Below are 23,263 nucleotides of genomic sequence, written 5' to 3'. Positions count from 1 at the left end.
ACATATTTTGATAATAAAAAGAATAAAACCTGTGCAGTGTTGTTAATGCCACAAGGAGAGTTCCGTAATGATACGAGAAGCTAGGGTGGTAACGCGTTTCTAGGTCACGTTTCCCGTTAAATCACCACGGCCATTTCACGTATCATCCAGTTCATGACCATTCACATAATAGGCCCTTTGCCAGGATGATGTCACGTGTGACAGAAATCGAAAGAGCAGAACGTGAATTAAGGCAACTTCGATACATTAACTAACTTGGGTTCCGAAGCTTGAGAAAATTACTGAAAACAAAACGCATGCGGCTGATGGATAAGTACTTTCTTTTGCTTTCCCCCCCAAGCCTTGGACCAAGTTGGAATTTTAATATGTCGGAATTGACCTTAAATACTACCCACCCTTTTTTGATCAACAACGTCACGTGACAGGGTCCTGCAAGGGAACAATTATGTTCACAGCGAAATTAACACTAGGTTCCCGTTCCACGGATAATTACCGCAAGCTTAGGAGAGAAAAAAGTAACCATAAGTAACCAACAAATCAGCTCAATTAGAAGCTTTGTATGGACTTGGGAGGAGCCAAGTAAGAAAGCACGACACTGATACAGGAAGAACTTATAAAAAAATCAGTAACGCTCGGTAAACGAACGCTACTGTCATGTCTCCTTTCTTGATATGGTAAAATGCAGAAGGTGGTAGGGAAAGGCGTGTAGCATAGGGACGGAGGAGTGGTGGGGGAAGCTGGCTGGGGAGCTTTCGGCCCTCCAATATTTCCGAAAAAATAAAGACTTAAAAAAAAAGTCTCTTAAAGCACCCAACCAACAAGTCACTAATCAGTCCCCTCCCCCCCCCCCCCTTTTTGGAAAAATGTTCCACTGTCCCTGTAGCAGGATTTACGAGGTGAACTGGAGAGAAAGGAAAACTTTTCGAGGTCAAGAGGGAGTGGTACAACAACAAATTCAGTTCAAAAGGAAGTACAAAGTAGTTGCTTCCATCAAAAGTACACACATAGACTGTGTCAAACTATAGACCATGCAACTCATTTTTTTACACTGATTTTTGATTTGCTGCTAGAAAGAACACATTATTGTGGTTTTTAGTGAAATGCGAACTCTGATATTCAAACTCCAACTAACGATTGCGTTTTTTGCTGCCGTCAATCATAATTATAGCAACATCCAAAATGGATGGAAATCTTCCAATCACAACTGACAGACGTGACCTTTTGACCCGGTTGAAGTGAGCACCTGTTTCCCAAGAGGTCCGCTAAGATGATTGATGACAGCAAAAAGGGTAAACCGTTGATTGAGGATTGAATTTTAGAGTTGCATTTCACTGAAAACTGCAATAAAACTAATCGATTTTCCAAATTCCAACATTAAAAATCTACAATCTGATCTGGAACAGTGCCCAGGATTGTAATAAAATGCACATGATAAGGACTTCAGAAGTTCATGTGTTGATTGTTATTTACTCACTGTAGTGAACACTTTTAGACAATTAGTCATGTTTCAGACAACTGGTGTCCATCATCACTTAAATAGTTAACAGGAAGCGTTATACAACTTGTTATGTCAGTAACAAAGCTTTTATCTGCAACCATAGGCATGCAATGCGTGCAGAAGTAGCAATTAAATAAATTATGTAGTAGTACTTAACCCTTTTCTGGCTGGGCCTTTTTCTTTCTAAAGCAAGGTGGGGGAGGCAGTCCCACAACCCCCCCCCCCCCCCCAATTATAAGAAATCGCATGCCATTACAATGCCATATCATGCCAGAACAAATCATTGTAAAAGTTCACAAAAGTTTTAACTCTTTCAGTTATAAAAAACAAATTCTCATTAAAACAGAAAATAAAGCTAAAAATGTCACCTTTCAGACCTAAAACACTATTTGAAAACTTGGTTGCTGTAGTCATGTCAAGTCATGTGACCAAACAATTGACATACCAAAATGCAGACAGCATAGGGTTGGTTAATGGTGTGAAGGACTTTGCATTAATTACAAAACATCCTGGATTGCTCCCCTTATATTGTTTGTCTCTGTTCATTAAACCAGGATTCTGAGGTTGTCTTTTATGTTAAGGTTATGTTTTACATTACCAAAATGACTTAACATATTGTCATGAGTAGTTTGCAAAGAATGTGCATATTTCCGAAGAGTCTGACGAGCGCAAATGCTTTGAGGTAGGTGAGACTTTTTTCTTTTAAGCCGCTCCGCAAATATCGTACCTTTCTTAAGGTCAGACAAAACGAATGAGACTGAACACTCTTTGGCGCAATTTTTAGAACAACCTATATCCCCTTAAAGGAATAAACCAAGCCCTAAGGGTAAAAATGCCAGCGGCCTCGCTCATTTCTGAAAGACACACTTGAACCGACACGAAGTAGTAATGTTCTCAAAGTTTCTTAAGTCTTTGAACCACAGCCCATAATTTTTTGGCATGAGGTACAGTAGAACCCCGGTAACTCGAACTTGTATAACTCGAACACCCCTGCTAACTTGAACTACCTTCCATTCCCTTGGATTTGACCCCACATTTCAGTCATTTTTACTCGGTTAACTCGAACTCCAAAAACTTGAAAACTCTGATTATTCAAACTAAATTGTGTTTCCCTTGACGACAATTTGGGTCAAATTAACACCCATTACTCGAATTCCGGTTCTTGCAACTCCCCATGGTTGAACATTGATTAGAGCAACAGCAGTTCACGTATCTGACTGCCATTTCCCACTCTTGTCATAAGAATGTTTGATCGTGTTAGAGTTTCTGACGAGATAAGTTCAATTTGCACAGTGTACTGTATATTGAAGTGCTGAAAAATCAGTAAACTATCAATTACTTACTTGGCAAATTAGATATTCAATCGACCCCGATAACTTGAAAACCCTGCTAACTCAAACTGTTTTTCGTTTCCCTTTAGAGTTCCAGTTACTGGGGTTCTACTGTAGTTCACATGACCAAGCCTACTACTATGCTATTTTAGTGCTACCCTCGTTAAATAAAGACTTTACTTACTAACTTAATTACAGTATATGACAAACAGAAGCTCTTTTTCACAACTGCTATGCGTTCCAGGGAGTATAAAACAAGACCTCTGTAAAGTGAGATCCATGGTAAGAGTTTTCAAATGCAAACTTAGTCTGTTCAACCACAACATCTTTTTGAGGAGAGTGCTTGTTGGATGTCACACTTTGGCTAAAAAAGATCACACAGCGCAAGGAGTATCGCACTCCACTTTTAACTAGTACTGCAGTTCTGAATTTGATGTCATAACCATCACCACTGTATGCTCCATTGTTATCTGGCAGAAACTCTCCTTCAGTAAAACCAAGCATTTTTTCCTGAGGAGTCTCCTCTCTTATCCACAGCTGAACTTTGTCGCGTCTACTTTCCACATCTGAAAGGCCAAATGTGCGAGTGAAGACCCGCCCACCAGCAATGTACACAGGTGACTCTGAGGTCACTGTGAAAGAAAGGATCTCCTCACGTCGCCCAGTTCCATTACTGGGGACTCTGTACCAGTGTTGTGGAACAGGGGCCTCTGTGTAACGGGTACATCGCCGCATGGGCCTTCCACTGCGGGGTACACAAGGGAATACAACATCAGGCTTTGAATTTCGGGTACTGAAATGTAGAAATACATTTAGAGCCTCTCGATCGCTCAAAATATCTTGTGGTACAACTTTTTCTGCAAATTGCTTTTGTGACATGACTGGAAAGCGTAGGAAATACAGAGTATCACCAAGGATTTTTCTTATATTTGCCCCAGAAGCATCCAAGCCATCGAACTGACACTGCTTCTTAGCCCAACGTACGGAATACTCGAATAACTCCGATTCGTCGATTTTCAAAGTCTCTCTTCGCAGCAAAGACTTTATAGCTGCTGCATCAAGCTCCAGAAAACTGGGCGATTCTAGGCACTGCTTGGTGTTCAGATCAACAATAAACCAGCACCTCTTCTCCAATTCTTCCTCGCGAAACTGGCGAGCCTGGGTCAACGTCTCGAAGACATTGTTCGGATCGATCCTTTCTTCCAGAAAACGACCACACTGCCGCATCAAAGACAGGACCAAGTACTTCTTTGCTAAGTACATAACGCCAAGTACAGAGTTGGCTGTAATATGCAGTTCGTCGTAGTAGATGAACCGAAGAAACTCGGTCAAGCACTCCGAGTTACAATCAGGAAGTTCGATTTTGTCTCCTTGTTCCGCTATGCCACCATAAAACATAGCAAAGAAAACGGGACTACTGATTGCTAGCACGTACTTGTGTGCTGGTAGAGCGATTTTTGTACCGTGATCTTTGGTGGAATCTTGTACAACAAAGCTCACATCGCTGATCATCGGGTTCAAAAACATGTACTTGTTTCGCTCTCGCAAAGTTTCTCTCGTCGATTGCCAATCATCAGTTTGAATATCGCTTGCCAGGTCCATGCTTATATTAATAAATTAGTAATCTTTCTTAAATGAATCGAAAAATCTTTTGAAAAAGAGAAAGAAGTACGTGGCAAAGTCAACACCAACAGTGACAAACTGGATTACGTGACGCAACGCAGTGCGCCCAAGTTGAACTCTGGGCCATGCAACAACGTCACACACTCCACGTCTGGTAAGTTTTTTTTTATTTATTTCTCGTTGTAGTCGTTATATAGCTTATTTCAAATAATAAATCAAAAACGTAAAAAAATAAATGTAAACGCTTCTTCAAGAAAAGTCAGGAATAAAAAATTAACTACAGAAAACTGTCTTACCAGGGGTTAAAAAATAAAGGATAAGAAAAAGGATGATGTGGTCACAAGTCTCTTTTGTACAGTGTAGCTGTTAGGGTACCCAAAAAGCGCTTGAGTTCAGTTTAATATTGTAGAATATACAACATGAAGATTTCATTGCCAGAATTTTTTTTGTAAAACTCTTTATAAGCAATAATTTTCCTGAAATATCATTCCAGCAGGAGTAGTAATGTAACACAAGCAGGGGGCAAAGAAAAATTCTGAGTCCCTGACGGGAATTGAACCCATAGCTTCCCAGATACCGGTTGGGTACTCTTAACCAACTGAGCTATGAGAATCTAGTAAATGGCTCAGTTGGTTAGAGCGCCCAACCGGTATCTGGGAGGCCATGGGTTCGATTCCCATCAGGGACTAAGAATTCTTTTTTTGTCCCTGCTTGTGTTACATTTTATATTATCTCATTTATTTCACCAAGCTGCATTTACCATCTCTCTCCACATCTCTTATGCGGATAGCCAGTGTGAATACAGTTATGTCCCTCATTGTTCCTAAAGAGAGCCATGCATGTACTGGAATCGATACTGCTTACTGAATATTTTAATCAATTGTTTAAAAAACAAAATTAATTCTTTTATTCACAAAGACACAAAGACACGATAATAAAGTTATTCATTCATTCATTCATCATAAAAAGTACAAATTTATACAATTGTGGACAAGCTCTTTCATTACAAAAACATTTTTAAAGTTACATGTTACAAAATTAATTCACTGTACATCACAGCACAAAAGGCAGTGACTTTCAAAATTATACAGAACTTTCTTTTACAGCATTACATACATGTCAATTGTAGAAATTTATTCCAACTGAATTGATTAAATTGATTTTAAAAATACTTTATACTTTGTAGTTAGTTTACAAAAATAATATACATTATTATAATACAACAAAAGAATGTTGTTCTTCTGCTTATAAAATAATTTATCAATGAATTGATTGCAAAGGATGAATTGTCCCGGCATCTAAAACTTGATGTTTCAAGTAATTAGTGTAATTCAAGCTTACAAAAGCTTATAAAATAAACATTATAACTTATGGATCCCTATAGGGTGCCTTGTGTCACATGATATAAAATATATCTTATTATTGTTACTTTGTGTTTTGCATACTGGTAGCACACACTTGTTGACTATTTGAGGTGAGGTATTTTCCAGGAAAATACTATCTACTCTCTACCCATGCAAAGAGTAAAATGAGAACAGGAGAATTGTAGCCTGATCATTCATTTATCAGACATTTATGCAATGTAATTCAACTCCTCCAAGCTGAGAATGCAGGACTGTCCATACTGGACTTGCTTGGTAAAGGATCACTTGCTGTCAGAACATCACCACTGTTTAGTGCAGCCTGTTGCTAAAGACATTATAATAATATTACATATTAATCACACATTGTTTGATTGAGTTATGTTTTCATGTTTATAAGGGAAACTGTGCCTTTGATGGGATTATTTCCTTCAGAGAGTCAACAGTCAATTTATTGTAATGTGAAGTAGCTAAAATGAAGTGTGTTATCTTTTCATTTGAATGACTAGTTTGAGTTCCATTTTAAAGAAGAGTTTTCAATAATATTATAATAATTGTATAAACTAAACAGTGTTCTTGTGATGAAACAACTGCGGAATTTAAAAATTACACTGTAGTTTAACAACTGTAATACAATATGTATCTTTTTAATTACGGTAAACATTAATTTTTCTTTTTAACTCATTTAATGTTGTGAAGTTTAAGGTTATCAAAATAATTTTATTAGGCAATTGTAAAATGATTTTATGATGACCTGTACCTGGTGGTTATGCTGTGTTCTATCACCACGAAGTGTTGGAGTCTTAAAAACATACGCTGAACCAGGCCTGGAGAAGTATGCTTTATCTGTGTTTGAAACTTTTTCATCTCCTGTTACAACCTACAAACCACAAATAATAAGAATCTAGTATACAATATAAAGATAAATTAAAAGAAAACTACCGTTTGATTCCTTATTAAAAAGGTTAATGGCTGCGGTCACATCTACGACGTAACTAAAGTTTAACTATAGTTAGTCTCAAGTTACGTGACGTCATACCTAACTATAGTTAGTGCTTTCAGTCGTCTAATTGAATAATTTTAAATTAAAATTAGTTCATGACAGCCCTTGTTGTTGATCTGTGTCTAGTTGTTCCTCTATTTTTTCTATTTTTGCACGGCATCTCGGCGTTGAAGAAAATAAAATAAAGTAAGGATGCCAGACGCCTAAGAATTCAAGCTTTATTTTTGCTAACATTGGTGATATGTAATTTTTTTGGCATGTTGCTTTTCTTTTTTCCTTCCCTTCACGCTTTGTTTTGCATATTTATGTTCATCTCGCACGTGCGAAAAAAATTGTAGCTTTCTGATTGGTTTTTCGTTTTTAAACTTAAGACTAACCCATGAACCTTGCTTAGGTATAACTATAGTTAGTGTGTATTGTTTTGGATCAGCGAGGCGTAAATTTCCTAACTATAGTTAGGGTGAACAGAGAAGCGGTCACATTACCAAAATAGCTAACTATAGTTAACGCCATCTTAACTATAGTAGAAGTCTAGATGTGACCGCAGCCAATGTCCGGATGATTTTGCAATCGGTTCAAGAATATTAATTTTTGAGAGGAAAAACACAGATAATGTTCCAGATGGAATGTCAATGGATGGAAATGGAAATGGTCAATCTCTATTTTTGCAAGTTATGACTGAAACTCGACGCTATAAAGTTATGACGTTTCGACCTCTCCGAGGTCATTTTCAAGTGGGAGTAAAATATAAAATTATATTAAAAATAGTAAAAAGGCAAAAATGTCATGAAGGCTGAAATGCGATAAAATATGTAAAAATAAGTGACAAAATATTCATGAAGTTTAAATGTCAAAAAGACTTAAAACTATGGAAACAATTAAAGTAATTAAAAACAGACCTAAACAAATAATTTCACACGGATGGAATTGCATTGTTTGTTTAGAGTTAGTTTCAGTTCTTTGATAAAAAACATTTCAAAAATAAGGCAGTCAAACTTGCTCTGACGCTTCTTTGAAATTTTAAAAAACTGCGCAATGTCATCTGGGACCATATCGTGTTGCTTCTTGAGGTGATTACCAATGGCAGATCCCTTGTGTTCTTCAATTCGTTGGTGAAGAAGTCGGCAGGTATACCTGACATACCCTGCATCACACAGGTTACACTGAAAGTTATACACAACACATTGTTGATTCACAAGGGCTGGCTTGTCTTCTCTCACTTTGATTTCATCCTTGATTTTCCGACTCGTGTACACGGGGCTGATGTCTACATTGATCTTCTGGCTAAGGTCTCCTAGTTGTCTGCGCATTTTAGAGGAGAGGTCAAAACGTCGTAACTTTATAGTGTTGAATTTCATAACAAAATCAATATCTAAGAAATTACTCATTATGACTGAAACATTGCTGAATGTACCATGGATGTTCATTTGTACCCTTATTTAGATTGTTATAATAATTATGCAACATCCAGAGTAGATCTTGTTACCTTTTTCACAACATCCATTCTGATAAGTTCAGCTTTAGGTGTTCTCTTGCATCCTGCAGCTAAAGAAAAATAATTTAACACTCTTCTTTATTTTTTTCAGCCTTTTAACTAAAGAACTTTGTATTTAAGCTTTCAAGTCAGAGCAAATGAATGTGCTTTAGATAACAAACCTGCAAAAAATGGCCATATTGCATCAAGTGCTGAGGCAAAATCAACTGCTGATCTGAAAAATAAGTCAACAAGAAAAAAATTATAATCATGACTATAAAAAAGGTTTTTACCAAGTGAAAGTAATATTATCAGTGTTTTTTAAAAACTTCTTCACCACATTACCACACATGTAGATGGTTTTAAAAAGGTAAGAAGCAGGTGTCTGACTGTGGGAGGCACAGTGATGTTTAATGATTTGTACACCGTACTACAGATCAAGCAGTTCAGGTTCAAGCCAAGCTAGCTATAGCCAGGATCTTGGTGATTTGTTCTTGGACAACACACACTTCTCTCACACTACCTTTTCGCCCACAATCTTGGACAAAACGATTGAGACACTTGGCTAATTTCCACTAACTTGGGTACTACCACTCATTTTTCCTACTCCTCCCTATCCTTTTTTTCCTCCAGCTTGTAAGTTAAGACATTTGCAAAAAGTGTATGACATTCATTTATCTCAGTTTGTTTGTCCAGGATTGCAGATGTATAAATGGGTTCTGGCAAATTAAATCAATTTGAGGGTAACCCTGCAAAGGATCTGATCCAGGGACTTTGTTGCTATGGAAACAGAGATAAGCACCAGCCTGATTGGTCACCAGGCTTGTTAAGACCAGTGATCACTAAGAACTTTATTATAATCACAAATCTGATTACCTGCCAAGATTGTCCCTAATCAGCAGATCTGGTTTATGATTCATAAGCAACATTACAACTTTGCCATGCCCTTGGAATGTTGCACAATGAAGGGCTGTCCAATTTGTGCCTCTATTGCAAGCATTGATGTCAGCTCTAAGAAAAAAAGACGACAATTCCATACAACAATTTATTTTTTACTGTTGTACCAAGAACCCACATGCATATACCATGAATCTACCGTTATATGGTTTATTGGTTCAATTTAATAACCACTTGTTATTCGATACAAGGGCATTTAATATATCAGTGATATCTACTCTGCAAAATCTATATCGATCTGCCCTCTCTTTAACCCTGGATGATGACCTAAGCCTTGTTACATGCATGTCTCATTGACATGACTGTCTGGAATGTTAGCCGTGTATACATGTAGTTTTTCGTGTGTACTTTATATTATTTCAATGGCTTTGAGAAGTTAAGCATTCAGCCATCAAACTAAAAGACTAACACAGTTTGCTTACCCTCGATCCAACAACAGCTGCACAATACTGCTGTAACCCCAAAAAGCTGCAATACAGATGGGTCTGAAGCCTTCAGGTGAACACGAATTGGCATCAACACCGCGGTCTAAAATCGCCTTTACTGACTGAAAATAAACAACAAAAGAATTTTAAAATTGAAATCTTAAGAGAAAATGCAATGCTCTTAATGGCAGCTTCAAAGACAAGTAGAGCACGAAAACACTTCGGAGATATCTGACCTTTTCGTCGCCTGTTGCTGCAGCAGTTGTCAATTGCGCTCCGTCCGCCATCTTGTTTCTATCTTCTTGAGAGAAACCGCTGATCCAAATTACTTCTCATGGGTGAAGCCGCTGATCGAAATCGGCTCATCCGCGTGACTTTGCAGTTCATTTCTTTCGAAAATTCCTCTCCTTTGCAGTCTTTTCTGACCTGTCTGATCAACATGGCCTCCACGTTGGAACAGCTGAAAAAATTCACCACCGTCGTCGCGGATTCAGGCGATTTCGAAGGTAAGACAGAAGAAAGAGAAAGCAAAAATCCTGCCTGCTGAACTTAGCTGAACTATGGTTGATTTTTCGTTCTAGCCATCTCGCAGTACAAACCCACTGATGCGACAACCAACCCATCCCTGCTGCTAGCGGCCTCTAAAATGCCGCAGTATAAACATTTGCTGGAAAAGGCAGTGCAGTACGGAAAATCGAACGGAAGGTAACTTATGGTGATGCAGTTTTCGAATCGATTTTGTAGATTTTGACTTCATGTCTTGTTTGCATGTCAGAGTATAAAAGTCACGCTTCACGCATGGTAGGCTTGAATGTGAAAAATATTTGCGTGTTGTGGTTGAATTTTATGAAAAGGAAAAAATACACAAGTGTGAATTTTTTTGTAGATTTAAGGTGCCAATATCAGTCTAAAGGTGTCTTACGTAATTGGGTTTCATTGTGTGCAATAAACACACTAATATAAGTCTTGACACCTTGACATGTTAATGACATCACGTGCAAACATCTTCTTAAATGAAGAGCAGCAAATAAAAAATATATCTAGGACTGACTGACTGACTGACTGACTGACTGACTGACTGACTAAATGACTGACTGACTGACTGACTGACCCAATCAATCAATAAAAATAAAAATAAATAAGTTACCAGTACCTTTATTTAGACACAGTTGGGTTTAAAGCTAGAAGCTTGTGGGGCCATGTATTTCCAATCGAATTGGAATTTGGAATGATTCTGCCCCCAGGGCATCCTTAAATATTTTATAAAATGATTATATTTTTATTATTATCCATAATAATAATTGTAGAATTATCACAATAAAAGAATAAATCATTTTGAAAAGCATTATAAAATGCCCTGGAGCAAAATCAAGATGGTCGTTGTAACTGCAATTGGACTATGGCAACTTTCATTTACTTCAGATTACAGGAAGTTATTACGAGAACGACAAACTAAAAAATTTAAAGATTTAGCTCAAGGTATCTTTATGTTCCATCAAATATTTCTCAGACCTGACATTAAAATATAAAATTCTTTTTTTAAAAAAAAATTCAAGCACTCTGGAAGAGCAAGCAACTGCAGCAATGGATAAACTAGTAAGTACAAAAATCATATTACCAATCTTTTACACAACTGGAGCTTTTGATATCCCTTACTGTTCCTGAGAATAGTGATTCATCATAATCTTCAGAAACATTTTGAAATCATCCAAGCATCTTTAGGAATTTTTGGAAACATCTTTGGATAATCTGGGTACTCTGAAGCTGAAAATTCACATGATTATGTGGACCTCAGGATTTTTAGTACAAATTACTGACCATAAGGCCTCACTGGCTATCCATTGGCAAAAGTAACAAAAAAATACTGAACTGCCATGTACAAAATGTAGATTTCTCTCTGTTAAACTACAAAAACCTGTATGACTGGCTTAGAAAATGTACATTACCCATTTCTTGCCCGCACATAAGGCCAGTGAGGACACAAGGAACAACATCTGAACAAAATGTTGGTTAGCAATTTTCTTGAAACTGTCACACTCCTTTACTAACTATATTTCTGGTTATTATTTTTGTTTAGTTTGTCCTGTTTGGACTTGAGATACTGAAGATTATCCCAGGTCGAGTTTCAACAGAAGTTGATGCCAGGTTTGTTAACTTTGTGTATTGGATCAATTGGGTGACATTCAACAGTCTTTGGCACAAATCAGTGCTTCCTTTCTTTATTGTAAAACAAATTAATATTTCACCTTTTCTTGGGGTCAAAGAACATCATATTGCACCTTGGGGTTACTGTCTGGTAACGACTTCACCTTTTTATTCCATGCATAAGTTCAATAAGTTGTACCATTGTTGTTGGCATATGGCCACTCTATTCTTACAGCTAATAAAACATCAAAAACTGAAAGTAGAAGTGTACTTGCACTAAGCCGACAAAATATCAGCTTGTTTGTAATATGACATGGATCTGAGGAAGTTGTTGAAGTTTGAAGATCTCAAGTGACATTTTATGTGTATCCATGAAAATCTGATCTGTGTTTAGCCAGAATGTCAGATTATTAAGTTTCATCTAAGGTTTGTAAGAGTTGTTTTATAAATATATTTCTAATCTTTGCGTTCAGGTTGTCCTTCGACGTGGAAGGTTCCCTCGACAGAGCAAGAAAGTTTATTAAGTTGTATGAGGAAGAAGGAATCAGCAAGGAAAGAATCCTTATCAAACTTAGCACAACTTGGGAAGGAGTCCAAGCTGCTAAGTTAGTATTCAATTTTGCTATCATGAGACATTATTTTTACAAGAAAAATAATATCATCATACTTAAATTATTACAAAGATGTTTATAAGATTGGGAAAGATTAACTTAAGCTAAAGGTGGACTGCAAATGATGATTACAAGAGTTATAAACTGACCAATTTTCTTGCACCTCACTTTATAGGGTTCTTGAACAGGAAGGTGTTCACTGTAACATGACCCTACTTTTCTCCTTTGCACAGGTAATTTGTATAGAGAGGTATGAATTTTATGTTTGAGTGGCAGAAACGATATTTGCCACAAGAACATAAAATATCTCCATACATGTAATGTTCTTTTTATTATATCAAAACCAGATCGAGTTGATATTGCTGATTTTTATTTCATTGTTTTCAAATAATCGAGCCAGTTTTACAAATCATGTCATTTTTATATAGAAACACTAACTGAGTTCCAGCCAAACAGAATACTTGTCAACTAGAACTGAAAACATCACTGACAGACAACATCTGTACACATCTTGCACTTTGTGGAATTCCTTACAAAGAATTCCCTCTAAAAACCTTGAAATCGTCAAGGTTTCCATTATCATGTTCTTAAGTTTTTCAGAAAACTCATCTTTTTCATTGCTTAGTTAAACAAATTAAACCTGCTTGTTGATGCTTGCTAAGCAAAGAGCACAAGAAACCAAGTTCATTTAACAAAGTAGGAAAGGGGTGAATCGTGATGTCAATGAGTGATATGCCACTCGCAAGAGTGACATACCAAAGTATGCCACTCGGGTCCCACACATGACGTAGCGTAAAACACTCTCCTCCATATAATAATATTGTACTATGCCTACACCTGATTGAAAAAATCATTGTCCAAAAACTGCACAAGCCACAATCGATATAGTCTCCTTCGCAGCCAATGCTCCCTCCGCAACCATGAAGCATTGCATGACGAGCCCTGAAACAATGGCTGCTAAGGAGACTACAAACAATACAACCTTACTGAATCATGGCAGGACTAAATAAGCATGTCCATTATTAATAATTCACATAATATTATTCATGATGTTTTTTTTTTTTCATTAACATTCCTCTGTGAATGTCACTGACAGTACGGTCGGTATAAAACGCAGACCATGCAGACTGCAGACCGTGCAGACGGTGCAGACGGTGCAGACCGTGCAGACTGAGTAATTTTTTTCCCTCTTTTTTTACATTGTGTTTCACAAAACTTTTCACGAACGGTTTCCGAAGTTCGTTTGAAATTCGCGAAGTTCGCTACGAACTTTAGGGGGAATTTCATTATGTAGTTGTCAATCAAATTACGAACTTCGAAACGAAATTGTGAATTTCACGTGCAGCGAAGTTGAAAGGTTGAGGAGTTCGCAAGTTGAGAAGAAGTTCGTCCAGTTTGTTTAATTTGGTGAAATGAATCCGTTCCCAGTACAGCAAAAAGCAATCCCAAGTCCAATAAGGCAGGACATCAACGGACTAAAAAGCAAGGCTGCCCTGAAAATGGTTTGTGAATGTTACAACTGCTGAGTTTTCCCAATGTCACCCGACACCAGACTAAAAATAGATTACAAGTTCTGCCGTGTGCAGTTTCGAAGGAAAAAATTTCAACAGATGAACCGGTTTACATATAAAAATACTGTTTGTGTGTGCCGTAAAAATCTTCTAAAGAGAAAAAAACGTTTTCCTTCTTGAATACACAGTTTGGAAAATCTGCGGAAAACCAGAACTTTTCAATTCCGTGTTGTTATACTTTTGTGTTTACACAACACGCAAGTCACGCCATCTGTCTGTTCGTGATAAACTCTGTTCCTCTGAAAGAATTTATATTTGCAAAAAAATAAGCTTTGGTTAAAATTTTTTTTTTACTAATAAACAACACTTACTTTGGAACAATTGAAATGTGTATTTATTTACGAATTACTTATATTTTATTATTAAGGACAGTGTAAGAATTTTTGGGGGATTTCTCAAGAAAACCGGTACCCTGTATTCCCAAAGCATAACTACCAAACCGAAGCATTTGTTTACGTTGTAAAATTGAACTAGAAACCTGAACTTAACAAATAAACTGCTATATCCGACCAGTTCGTTTTACCTATAACTTAAAAAGTTCCAATGTTTACAGTGTAACGCGCTCTCTGACAGTAGAAGAAAACTCAACAAGCTGGAAGCTAAATAAAATAATCCTTGACCTTGAAGCCAACTTTAGATGATTTCCTGCCTTCCTGGACTTGAAATTGCCTTTCCTTGTACCGTGAACGGATTCATTTCACCAAATTAAACAAACTGGACGAACTTCTTCTCGACTTGCGAACTCCTCAACCTTTCAACTTCGTTGCACGTGAAATTCACAATTTCGTTTCGAAGTTCGTAATTTGATTGACAACTACATAATGAAATTCCCCCTCATGATAAAGTTCGTAGCGAACTTCGCGAATTTCAAACGAACTTCGGAAACCGTTCGTGAAACGTTTTGTGAAACACAATGTAAAAAAAGAGGGAAAAAAATTACTCAGTCTGCACGGTCTGCACCGTCTGCACGGTCTGCAGTCTGCAGTCTGCAGTCTGCATGGTCTGCGTTTTATACCGACCGCTGACAGTATGTACATGTTTTGTTTGTACAGACTGCTGCTTCACAGTTCGTCAAGAATAGTGATTGGAATTACATGTAGATTTATGTGTTAATGTTTAATCCAGTCAAAACATTTGAAAGAGTGTTACAGGGAGTTATGGCTTTAACATTGTACACAGTCCTGAAGACTTATAACAGTCCCTTATTTCCCTTAGTTCAAAGAGAAAGCAAGGGAAAAATTTCCTTTCACTTTGTTTGGCTTCTTGCTTGACAAAGGGAAACACAATCTAACAGGTCTAAGGCCTGGTTCACACTAGAGACATAACAACATAACGGCAAGGTCACGCAAATGCAAAAAACACCTCACATTGATATTTTATGTCACCAGTGTGAACAACATAACATAACGACATAGTTGGAACATAAGGACATAAGCATAACAACATAAGGAAAGAACTGAACTTTTCTTTATGTCATTATGTCGCTAGTGTGAGCCAGGCCTAATATATAACTGCACCTCATACCCTGACTTTTGTCTTTTCTTCCAGGCAGTAGCTTGTGCTGAAGCTGGAGTCACACTGATCTCGCCATTTGTTGGGCGTATTTTTGATTGGTATGTGAAGAACACAGACAAGAAGGAATTCCAACCTGCAGATGATCCAGGTTATTAGCAATGAATTTAATAAGCAGAGATACAGTGGAATCCTCCAAGGGAATACAATACAATACATACAATACAGGAATAAAAAATTGTTTTCAGAAAGCAGGAGTTCGAAAAATCTGGGATTAAGTTGTAGTGTTTACAACTTTTGGGAGCTTTGAGCAGCTTTTGGTTTGAGTTATCAGGGGGTCCAAGAAATCAGGATTCCACTTTATAGTTAGGTGAATCTTACGGCAAAATTGTACAACTTTAAAGTTTTAATCCTCTACAGCAATCCACTCATGACTTAAAAAGTCGATGACTTATGAAGGGGCCACATTATGGTATTCACTGAATAACGAGGCCCGCCTTAAAGAATCCTTGGCAAGTTTCAAGGGTGCTTTAAAAGTACTAGGCATTTAGAGTCTGTGTATTTTTTGTTTGTTTGTAATGCTTAGTTTTGTAGTCTTTAATTTGTACATATATTAATATAATTGTATTTAAGAGTTTAGTTAGCTCCATATACTAAAAGTAATTTGTAAGCACAACCACATCAGCTATGCTGCAACACATTTATCGTGTATAAATATCGGTAGAAGCAGTTATTATTATTATGACTTCTCTTTGCACACAAATAATGTTCATACTTTTAAGTGGAGTTTCAACCACATTATATGTACCTTATTGTTACTTATTTTCGCGGGATTTAATTTTTCGTGATTTTTGCGATTTTTTTTTAAAATTGCAAAATTAAAGACCCACGAAAATTTATTTTTCATGTTTTTTACTGTATTTTTGTTTTTTACTTTTTTTTTTGGCCAAATCGCGCAAATTAAGTCCCGTGAAATATGCCTGTTCCATTTTTTGCAAAATTAAGTTCCCGCAAAAATAAGTAACAATAAGGTATCATGTATCCAGTGGCGGATCTAGGGGAGGGCCCCCCTATTCTAGGGTCTAGATGATCACACCACCCCCGTCCCCACCCTTTATCTGAAGGTCTGGATCCACCACTGGTATCAGAATAGCTGTTTGAAGTTCTGTAAACCACCACAGCACACAAAAAATGTGGATAAGCCACCACCACAAAGACCAGATTAAGACATACACATAGCACGTTCATAGCTTTACAAGTAATGTACATAGGAACCACAAATGGTAACATTTTTCTTTACTGTACCAGAGACCTTTGACAACATAATTTTCAGTTTTCAACAAGATGTTGAGTGGCCACCTAATGCGATTGTATGTTTTTTGCTGTAGGTGTTAAGAGTGTGACAGCAATTTATAATTACTACAAAAAGTTTGGTTACAAAACTGTTGTCATGGGAGCATCATTCAGGAATACTGGACAGATTACTGAACTAGCTGGATGTGATCTGCTTACTATCAGGTAACAGTGGAAAAATGTCAGTAAATTAATCATGGCACTGACTTGTGACAAAAATTGTGTTCAGTAATTATCATCAGTTTAACTATTCATCTGACAGCTAGATCATTTTTCAGACATAAAGTCAGTATTTAAGGTTGCCAACTACCTCTCAGGACAAATCATACCACTGCATGTAAGCGGATTTAGTCAGGATTTCTTGGAATCCAAAAATTGGTTGTCTGCTGTGACTGGACAATTTTGTCAAACGCACTCAAACAATTTACCCTGTACGTAACATAACTATTATGTTGCCTTATGTTGTCTAATTACAAATCATTGTGAACGAAATTGTAACAGGCAGAGATATCTCAAATCATAACTGGGGTTAATTCTTACCCATATTAAATATAACTAAAGGTGTTTCACAATAAATATCAAATAAATTGATAATTATAATATGTACTGTTCTGTGATTATTTTCAGCCCTTCACTGCTAGATAAACTAAACAAATCCACAGAGGCAATTTCCCAGAAGCTGTCAGTTGAGAATGGTAAGAAAATATCATTGGAATGGTTCATCTGAATGATTTCATTTTCAAGACACTCTCACAGTGACTCTCTCCACCCAGGGGTATAAATGGGCGCCAACAATAATTTATTATATGCTGGTAGTAACCCAGCAACAAGCTAGCATCCCATTCAGGGGGAGTAGAATTACTCCTTTATGCTAATAGTTATTAAGCCCCTAGGGGGGGGGGGGCTTATTTTTTCAAGACCGTTTGAAGTGAGGGGGGGGCTTCTTTCAAACCATATAGCAGTTAGGGTACATATAAAAGAAATAAACAGGACTTTTTAATGTTTTAGCTCTGTTTAGTAAGTTAACACATTTTCACAAAATAGTACAGTCAACTCCCTCTAAGACTGACACCTTCGGGACTGGCCACAGCTGGCCGTCTTAGAGAGGTGTTCGCTCTGTAGAGAGTCAAGTAACATGACACCAGTTATTCTGAGAAAATAAAGCTAAACCTTTTCACAATGCAACAAACCTTTGCTAACTGCAACAAGACTTAAATAATAAAAGTACCGTATTTGCTTGTTAAAGCAAAAATTGAGAGCTTCTACAAAATGTTATACTGTAAGTAGAAAACTACCTCTTTAGCGTCCATACATGTAAGCAAAGAAGTAATCCGGTAAAGCGTAGCAAGCTTGGTATACACGTATTCTTAGGGCGCTGACTAACTCTGCTTTAGGTCGATACGAAGTTTGGAAGTATTTTCACTAATAAAACATGATAAAAACACTTCTCAAGTGTCCGTCTTATAGTGGTTTGGTTACAGTAAAATGACTGAAAAACGGCAGGGACCATCACCAGGTGTCCGTCTTATGGAAGTGTTCGTTAAGAGAGAGTTGACTTTAACAATAAAAATGTGTTGGATGAATAACCGGTTAGCTCAGTGGTAGAGCGCCGGACTGTCGTGCGGGAGGTCTCGGGTTCGACTCCCAGACCGGACCAACACTCAGGGTCTTAAAATAACTGAGGAGATTGTGCTTCCTTTGTAATTACATCTGGTTAGACATTCTAGTCTTCTCGGATAAGGACGATAAACCGTAGGCCCCGCCTCCTGCATCTTCAGTGTTATAATCAGCAGGGGACGTTAAAGAACCCACACACTCATCGCAAAGAGTAGGGCACGAAGTTCCCGGTGTTGTAGTCTGTTCTATTCCATGGGTTGGGTGGTGGAGTAAGATCATACACATGGACGGATAGCGGCTGCCATAGGTGCCTTATAATGCTGATGTCCGGTCTCATCCCATAGATTCGAATTGTGAAGCGCATTGATCACGAGCTTTGTAAATGTGCTATATAAGCACCCATATCATATCATAACTTTAAAAGTTAATTGTCATGATTTACCATTTTCCATCTAGGAAAGAAGGGGCAATAGAAGGGGAATTGTTAAAAAAAAATGAACTTCCCACTAATTGAGAGGGGGAACTTAACAGCAAAGGTTATGTAATGCAAAGGTTACGTAGCTTCCTGTCATTGGTTACAAAATAACTTCTTATACTTATATTTTTCTTATTTACTAATTTGACTACATCAGTTACTCTAATGTATTATTATAGGAATTTACAGAATGAATTTGTAATAACGAAAACGTTTTGCATATCTTCACAGCGGCAAAACTTGACATCGAGAAAGTGTCTCTTGATGAGAAGAAATTCCGCTGGCTTCTGAATGAGGATCAGATGGCGACAGAAAAATTGGCAGAGGGAATCAGAAAGTTTGCTGTAGATGCCGTGAAACTCGAGGACATGATCAAGGCTGAACTTCAGAAATAAACTACTTGTCAATTAGTCATGAAACACAGCCAGGACATGCATAGAAACAAACACTTTCCATTCATTAAATCGTTAGCCTTTGTTTAATGTAATGTTTATAATCTTATAACCAGTATTTAATAACTATATGCCTTGCAGTTTATAGGAACTACAGGTACGGTAATAGTAACATAACACTGACTCACTGCTAATTACTGTGTATCATTGATAGTATTTTGTGCCTTGGAATTCTGAATACATCTACCATATTGCATCAGGTAAAAGTTCCATTTTGGTATTGGTTGAAAATGTCTTTCATCAAAATTAGTGGGAAATTAACAGTCAGGCAAGGCATCTCAATGTAGTGGTGGACCAAGAGGGTATTCTAGCCAAAACAATAAAACTGAATAAAATCGTAGTTATTGTTATGTGTTTACTAACTCAAATATAATTAGTTCTGTAATAAATTCCATTTCTGTTTCGTGAGATTAAAGTTGTGTTGTTTTTTTCTAAGTGGTGTTGGCATTATTCAACACCCTCTGTTCCTTTTTTCACGTAGCAAGATCTTGTTTTCACCAAACTAGCTCAGTGTAGCTCAGTGTTATTATTTACTACAAACTTGATGAATTCGACATTGCTGATCATAGCAGTGTGCAGGACGCGTGTCACTTATCTACCTAGTAAAATGGCCCAGCTCACAACGAGTCCCTCGTAGCTCAGTTGGTTAGAGCGCCCAACCGGTATCTGGGAGGCCATGGGTTCGATTCCCGTCGGGGACTCAGAATTTTTCTTTGTCCCATGCTCGTGTCATGTTGAACACTTCATCTACATTAGCTCAGTGTAATTGCAATACATTTTAACAGTCAATGCTAAGGAAGTGCTTAGTTTTTTCTTAGCATTATTTGTCTTACAATAAAAAGAGCTATTGTAAGACTAATAATGCTAAGGAAAAACTAAGCAAAACTAAAAAAAGAATCGAGAATAGATTGTGACAGGGAATAGGCTGTGTAGGTGTTGTTATAAGGGACTTAAGCAGATTAAGCTGTTGGATCTCGTTGTGAAGATCTTGCAATTCACATTTTCTCCTTGCCTCCTGCTCGAGTTTCTCTGCTCTATCTTTATCGCCTTTCCGATAAGCTAGCAGTGATCGACTGTAGGTGTAGTATATTTTGCTTCTTTCCGTCATGGTCTTGATCTGCTGAGCAATGCGGTTCAGGACCGTCTCTGCAATGTCGACATCTGATTGTGTGACGTCTTCTAGGATGCCATGTTGGTAATACCCCAGGTGAACCAGAGCCTTGCGTAGCGTTACTTGTGCAATAGTGGCACTTTTATCTACTGTAGCTTTTTCACAGGACTTGATAGTTTTATCCAAGCGAAATAATATTCCCCTTTGGTCTCTCTTGCTGTTTTGGCTGCTCGACAAGATGATATTTGCTTTCGCATTGTTGACTTCAGCAATGTCCTCGTAGCATTCTGCAAGACTCAGCATCATCTCTGCCTCGTCCACCTCTCTCATGGCTTCATCGTCATTGCCTAAATCATGCAAAAGCAGTGCTCTGCGAGTCTTGATCCTTGCATGAATTAGGACCCTAAGCATTCGAAAACCAAGAAAACAAAATTAAGTGGTCGATTTAAGATCAATAAAATCAACCTTTTTAAAATCCCCTTGTTAACCCTCTTTCTCAAAAATCTAGCCAATCAAATCCTGTATCAGTATCCTGGAAAACTGAAACCCGTAGCGCAAGCGTACTTTTTGTCATCCAACCTGGCATCGCGAGTTGAAGAGAAATTTGAGGTCGGGACACACTAGGCGACAAGTCGCTCCGTGTGTAGTGCCACAAAACATGTCGCTGCGACAAGGCGCTTGTTCGGTGCACACGCAGCGAATTTAAAAGAGTGGGAATGTGAACTAGTTTTTTCATTATGGCGAAAATACATGACGCTCTCTCATTGGTTAATTTATATTTTATCGCAGAAGTGTGCACAGTCACGCTGCGGCAACGCTGCTTTCGTTCATTTTGTCAAACTGGTTTGAATTCATGCGACTGATCACAGCGACAAAATTCTGTCGCTGTCGCAAAAAGCACTATGTCACACAAGGCAAAATGTTGCAGCAACGTCTTTGTCCCCGCGACATGTTCAGCGACTTGTCGCCTAGTGTGTCCTAGCCTCCCATGCAGTCGTTCTTAGGGGCGATCGTGTTTCACTCCTCCCCACGTGGGGAGGAGTGAAACACGATCGCCCCTAAGTACGGCTGCGTGGGAGGCTAGGTGTGTCCCGACCTTTAACGCGGTATGAATTCATGTAGTCATATAAATGGTATGGAGCTCGCGACGTTACTCGAGCAGTTTCATATGTAAAAACACCAGTTTCGGCCGACAACCTTTGGACCTGAGGACGGGGTTACACATCGGTTACTCTTTCTCGAAGAGGGTGGGGGAGCGAAGAGAACCCTGGGAACGAGGTTGCAGTTCCAGTTTCGGTTTCGGCACTGATTACAGTTTCGTCTCCACTTCCGTATTCCATGCTTTTCTCCCATTCAAGCGAATAAGATCATGTACGTTCTTATATAAAAAGAGTGTACCTACCCATTGTGTGCCAGTACTGCTTTCGGAATCAGACCATTTACCACTTCTAACGCTTCCGTTTTTTTCGAGCGATGGCTGAGAGCAGCCGCCTGCTGGATGCCCGCGAACAGCTTGATATCCACATCATTGCTAAATCCTCGGAGAAACTTTTCAAGATCTGCCCAGCGAAAATTAAATCTCAGAAAATTGGACGTATTGATCATTTTGATGTATTTCTTGCTGTGGAAAATCTCTGGTTTTGAGCGTGAAGGCACTAGGTCAACACTTGATGTGACTTGACGTTCCAATTTCGCCACTCGAGTTCGTATTCTCAGAATGATTTCATTATTGCCAGTCGCTTCAGAACTTCCGGTGATATCCGCTGGTGTGTCTTTGTCGTTTTTCCGAGCAGAAATCTTCATTTTTTCTTCTAATCTTTCGATATCTTTTTCCAGTAAAAGCAGGGTGTCGTGATCGTCTTTTAACCATTGTTTATATGTGACGAAATCCTCGGTCAGGAACTCTGTCTCACTCCGCAACATTTGTAGTTTTTCAACAAGAGGATCTGAATTTGTCACCAAAGCTTCAACAGCCTGCAACAAAATATCGATATTCCTTTTGAACTTGCTCTGAGAAATAGCCGATTTCCATGCATGTGCTATCAACGAGTTTCTTACATCTTTTAGTTGATGAATGGCGTTAAGAATTCTTCTTCCGCGGCGACTGGAACGGCTTTGGCTTAGCGCGTGTGAATACTTTAGAGCGAAGACTAACGTGGTAACATCCCATTCTTCTACGTTCCCACGAAACAAATTGTCCTTGATGGGTTGGTAATCCCTAGAATACGCTGGATCGTACAGTCGTGACTCTCGCAAAGGCGCTCGCTCTTCTACCAACAACTGTGAACCGCTTGTTAAGGTATTTTGCCAAGGGGTTGCTGGATAAAGATCGTTCCATTCTTGTATAAACACTTTTCTCAATGCTGCGGTCGAGTAGTCTACTACACCCTTAGCGAGCCTGAAAAATCTAAGTTCTCCGTCGCTGTAGATCGTAGGCATTGTTTAAAACACGAGGGAAGTGTACGAGAAAATTTCACTTTCCACTTCTTCATTACATAATTAAAACAATCCCTATGAGGGGGATTCAACAATTGAAATCTATGACCCTTTTTAAGCGATCCGGATATTCTTGGAAAAAGATTTTTTTCCGAAAACGACGCATCTCAAATGTAACGAAACATCTCAAAAATATAGTATTACCCCTGTCATAGTTTAGTTTAATTTTGTCGTACATCTGCAAGGATTTTTGGAAGATTCGTCTGTTTTTCAGAGGGAACAAAAGAATATAATGTGGAATATTATAT

At 38.0% G+C, this 23,263-nt stretch overlaps 4 protein-coding genes and 1 long non-coding RNA gene across 5 annotated transcripts in view; 1 reads left to right on the top strand and 4 right to left on the bottom strand.

Annotated features, from left to right (window-relative positions):
• Positions 1-1,022: 1,022 nt before the first annotated feature.
• LOC144643775 (BTB/POZ domain-containing protein 6-like) lies at positions 1,023-5,079 on the bottom strand. Its single transcript, XM_078503121.1, has one exon. The coding sequence runs from the start codon at positions 4,429-4,431 to the stop codon at positions 3,061-3,063; it is 1,371 nt and encodes a 456-aa protein (XP_078359247.1). The 5' UTR covers positions 4,432-5,079; the 3' UTR covers positions 1,023-3,060.
• Positions 5,080-5,950: 871 nt separating this feature from the next.
• On the bottom strand, positions 5,951-10,014 carry LOC144643796 (uncharacterized). Its single transcript, XM_078503149.1, has 7 exons — positions 9,909-10,014; positions 9,670-9,794; positions 9,167-9,301; positions 8,473-8,525; positions 8,303-8,361; positions 6,574-6,693; positions 5,951-6,141 (listed from the first exon to the last, which is right to left on the bottom strand). Exons 1-7 carry the CDS (start codon positions 9,957-9,959, stop codon positions 6,040-6,042), a joined length of 645 nt encoding a protein of 214 aa, XP_078359275.1. The 5' UTR covers positions 9,960-10,014; the 3' UTR covers positions 5,951-6,039.
• Positions 10,015-10,053: 39 nt separating this feature from the next.
• On the top strand, positions 10,054-19,843 carry LOC144643792 (transaldolase-like). Its single transcript, XM_078503137.1, has 10 exons — positions 10,054-10,178; positions 10,254-10,377; positions 11,229-11,268; positions 11,750-11,817; positions 12,291-12,422; positions 12,604-12,661; positions 15,548-15,662; positions 16,900-17,029; positions 17,492-17,559; positions 19,188-19,843. Exons 1-10 carry the CDS (start codon positions 10,112-10,114, stop codon positions 19,349-19,351), a joined length of 966 nt encoding a protein of 321 aa, XP_078359263.1. The 5' UTR covers positions 10,054-10,111; the 3' UTR covers positions 19,352-19,843.
• Positions 17,841-23,263, bottom strand: part of LOC144643800 (uncharacterized) — a 73,012-nt gene continuing 67,589 nt past the window's right edge. Inside the window, exon 2 of the long non-coding RNA XR_013568977.1 lies at positions 17,841-18,155. This is a non-coding gene — a long non-coding RNA (uncharacterized LOC144643800). The remainder of the gene's footprint in view (positions 18,156-23,263) is intronic.
• Positions 19,412-22,995, bottom strand: LOC144643787 (uncharacterized). Its single transcript, XM_078503130.1, has 2 exons — positions 21,922-22,995; positions 19,412-20,922 (listed from the first exon to the last, which is right to left on the bottom strand). Exons 1-2 carry the CDS (start codon positions 22,956-22,958, stop codon positions 20,253-20,255), a joined length of 1,707 nt encoding a protein of 568 aa, XP_078359256.1. The 5' UTR covers positions 22,959-22,995; the 3' UTR covers positions 19,412-20,252.

This window comes from Oculina patagonica, chromosome 2, assembly GCF_052425735.1.
Source record: "Oculina patagonica isolate OP01 chromosome 2, crgOcupat, whole genome shotgun sequence".
Taxonomy (NCBI): domain Eukaryota; kingdom Metazoa; phylum Cnidaria; class Anthozoa; order Scleractinia; family Oculinidae; genus Oculina; species Oculina patagonica.
Note: the sequence above shows the minus strand (reverse complement) of the source record. Positions and strands in the feature narration are given on the sequence as shown.

Coding starts and splice junctions, on each gene's coding strand:
- LOC144643775 (XM_078503121.1), bottom strand. CDS start 4,431: ATGGACCTGGCAAGCGATATTCAAACTGATGATTGGCAATCGACGAGA.
- LOC144643796 (XM_078503149.1), bottom strand. CDS start 9,959: ATGGCGGACGGAGCGCAATTGACAACTGCTGCAGCAACAGGCGACGAA. Junction 9,795..9,908: donor CAGCAACAGGCGACGAAAAG/GTCAGATATCTC, acceptor GTTTATTTTCAG/TCAGTAAAGGCGATTTTAGA. Junction 6,142..6,573: donor GAACACAGCATAACCACCAG/GTACAGGTCATC, acceptor TAATGTCTTTAG/CAACAGGCTGCACTAAACAG.
- LOC144643792 (XM_078503137.1), top strand. CDS start 10,112: ATGGCCTCCACGTTGGAACAGCTGAAAAAATTCACCACCGTCGTCGCG. Junction 10,179..10,253: donor GGATTCAGGCGATTTCGAAG/GTAAGACAGAAG, acceptor TTTTCGTTCTAG/CCATCTCGCAGTACAAACCC. Junction 11,269..11,749: donor CTGCAGCAATGGATAAACTA/GTAAGTACAAAA, acceptor ATTTTTGTTTAG/TTTGTCCTGTTTGGACTTGA.
- LOC144643787 (XM_078503130.1), bottom strand. CDS start 22,958: ATGCCTACGATCTACAGCGACGGAGAACTTAGATTTTTCAGGCTCGCT. Junction 20,923..21,921: donor GCAGTACTGGCACACAATGG/GTAGGTACACTC, acceptor TCGAATGCTTAG/GGTCCTAATTCATGCAAGGA.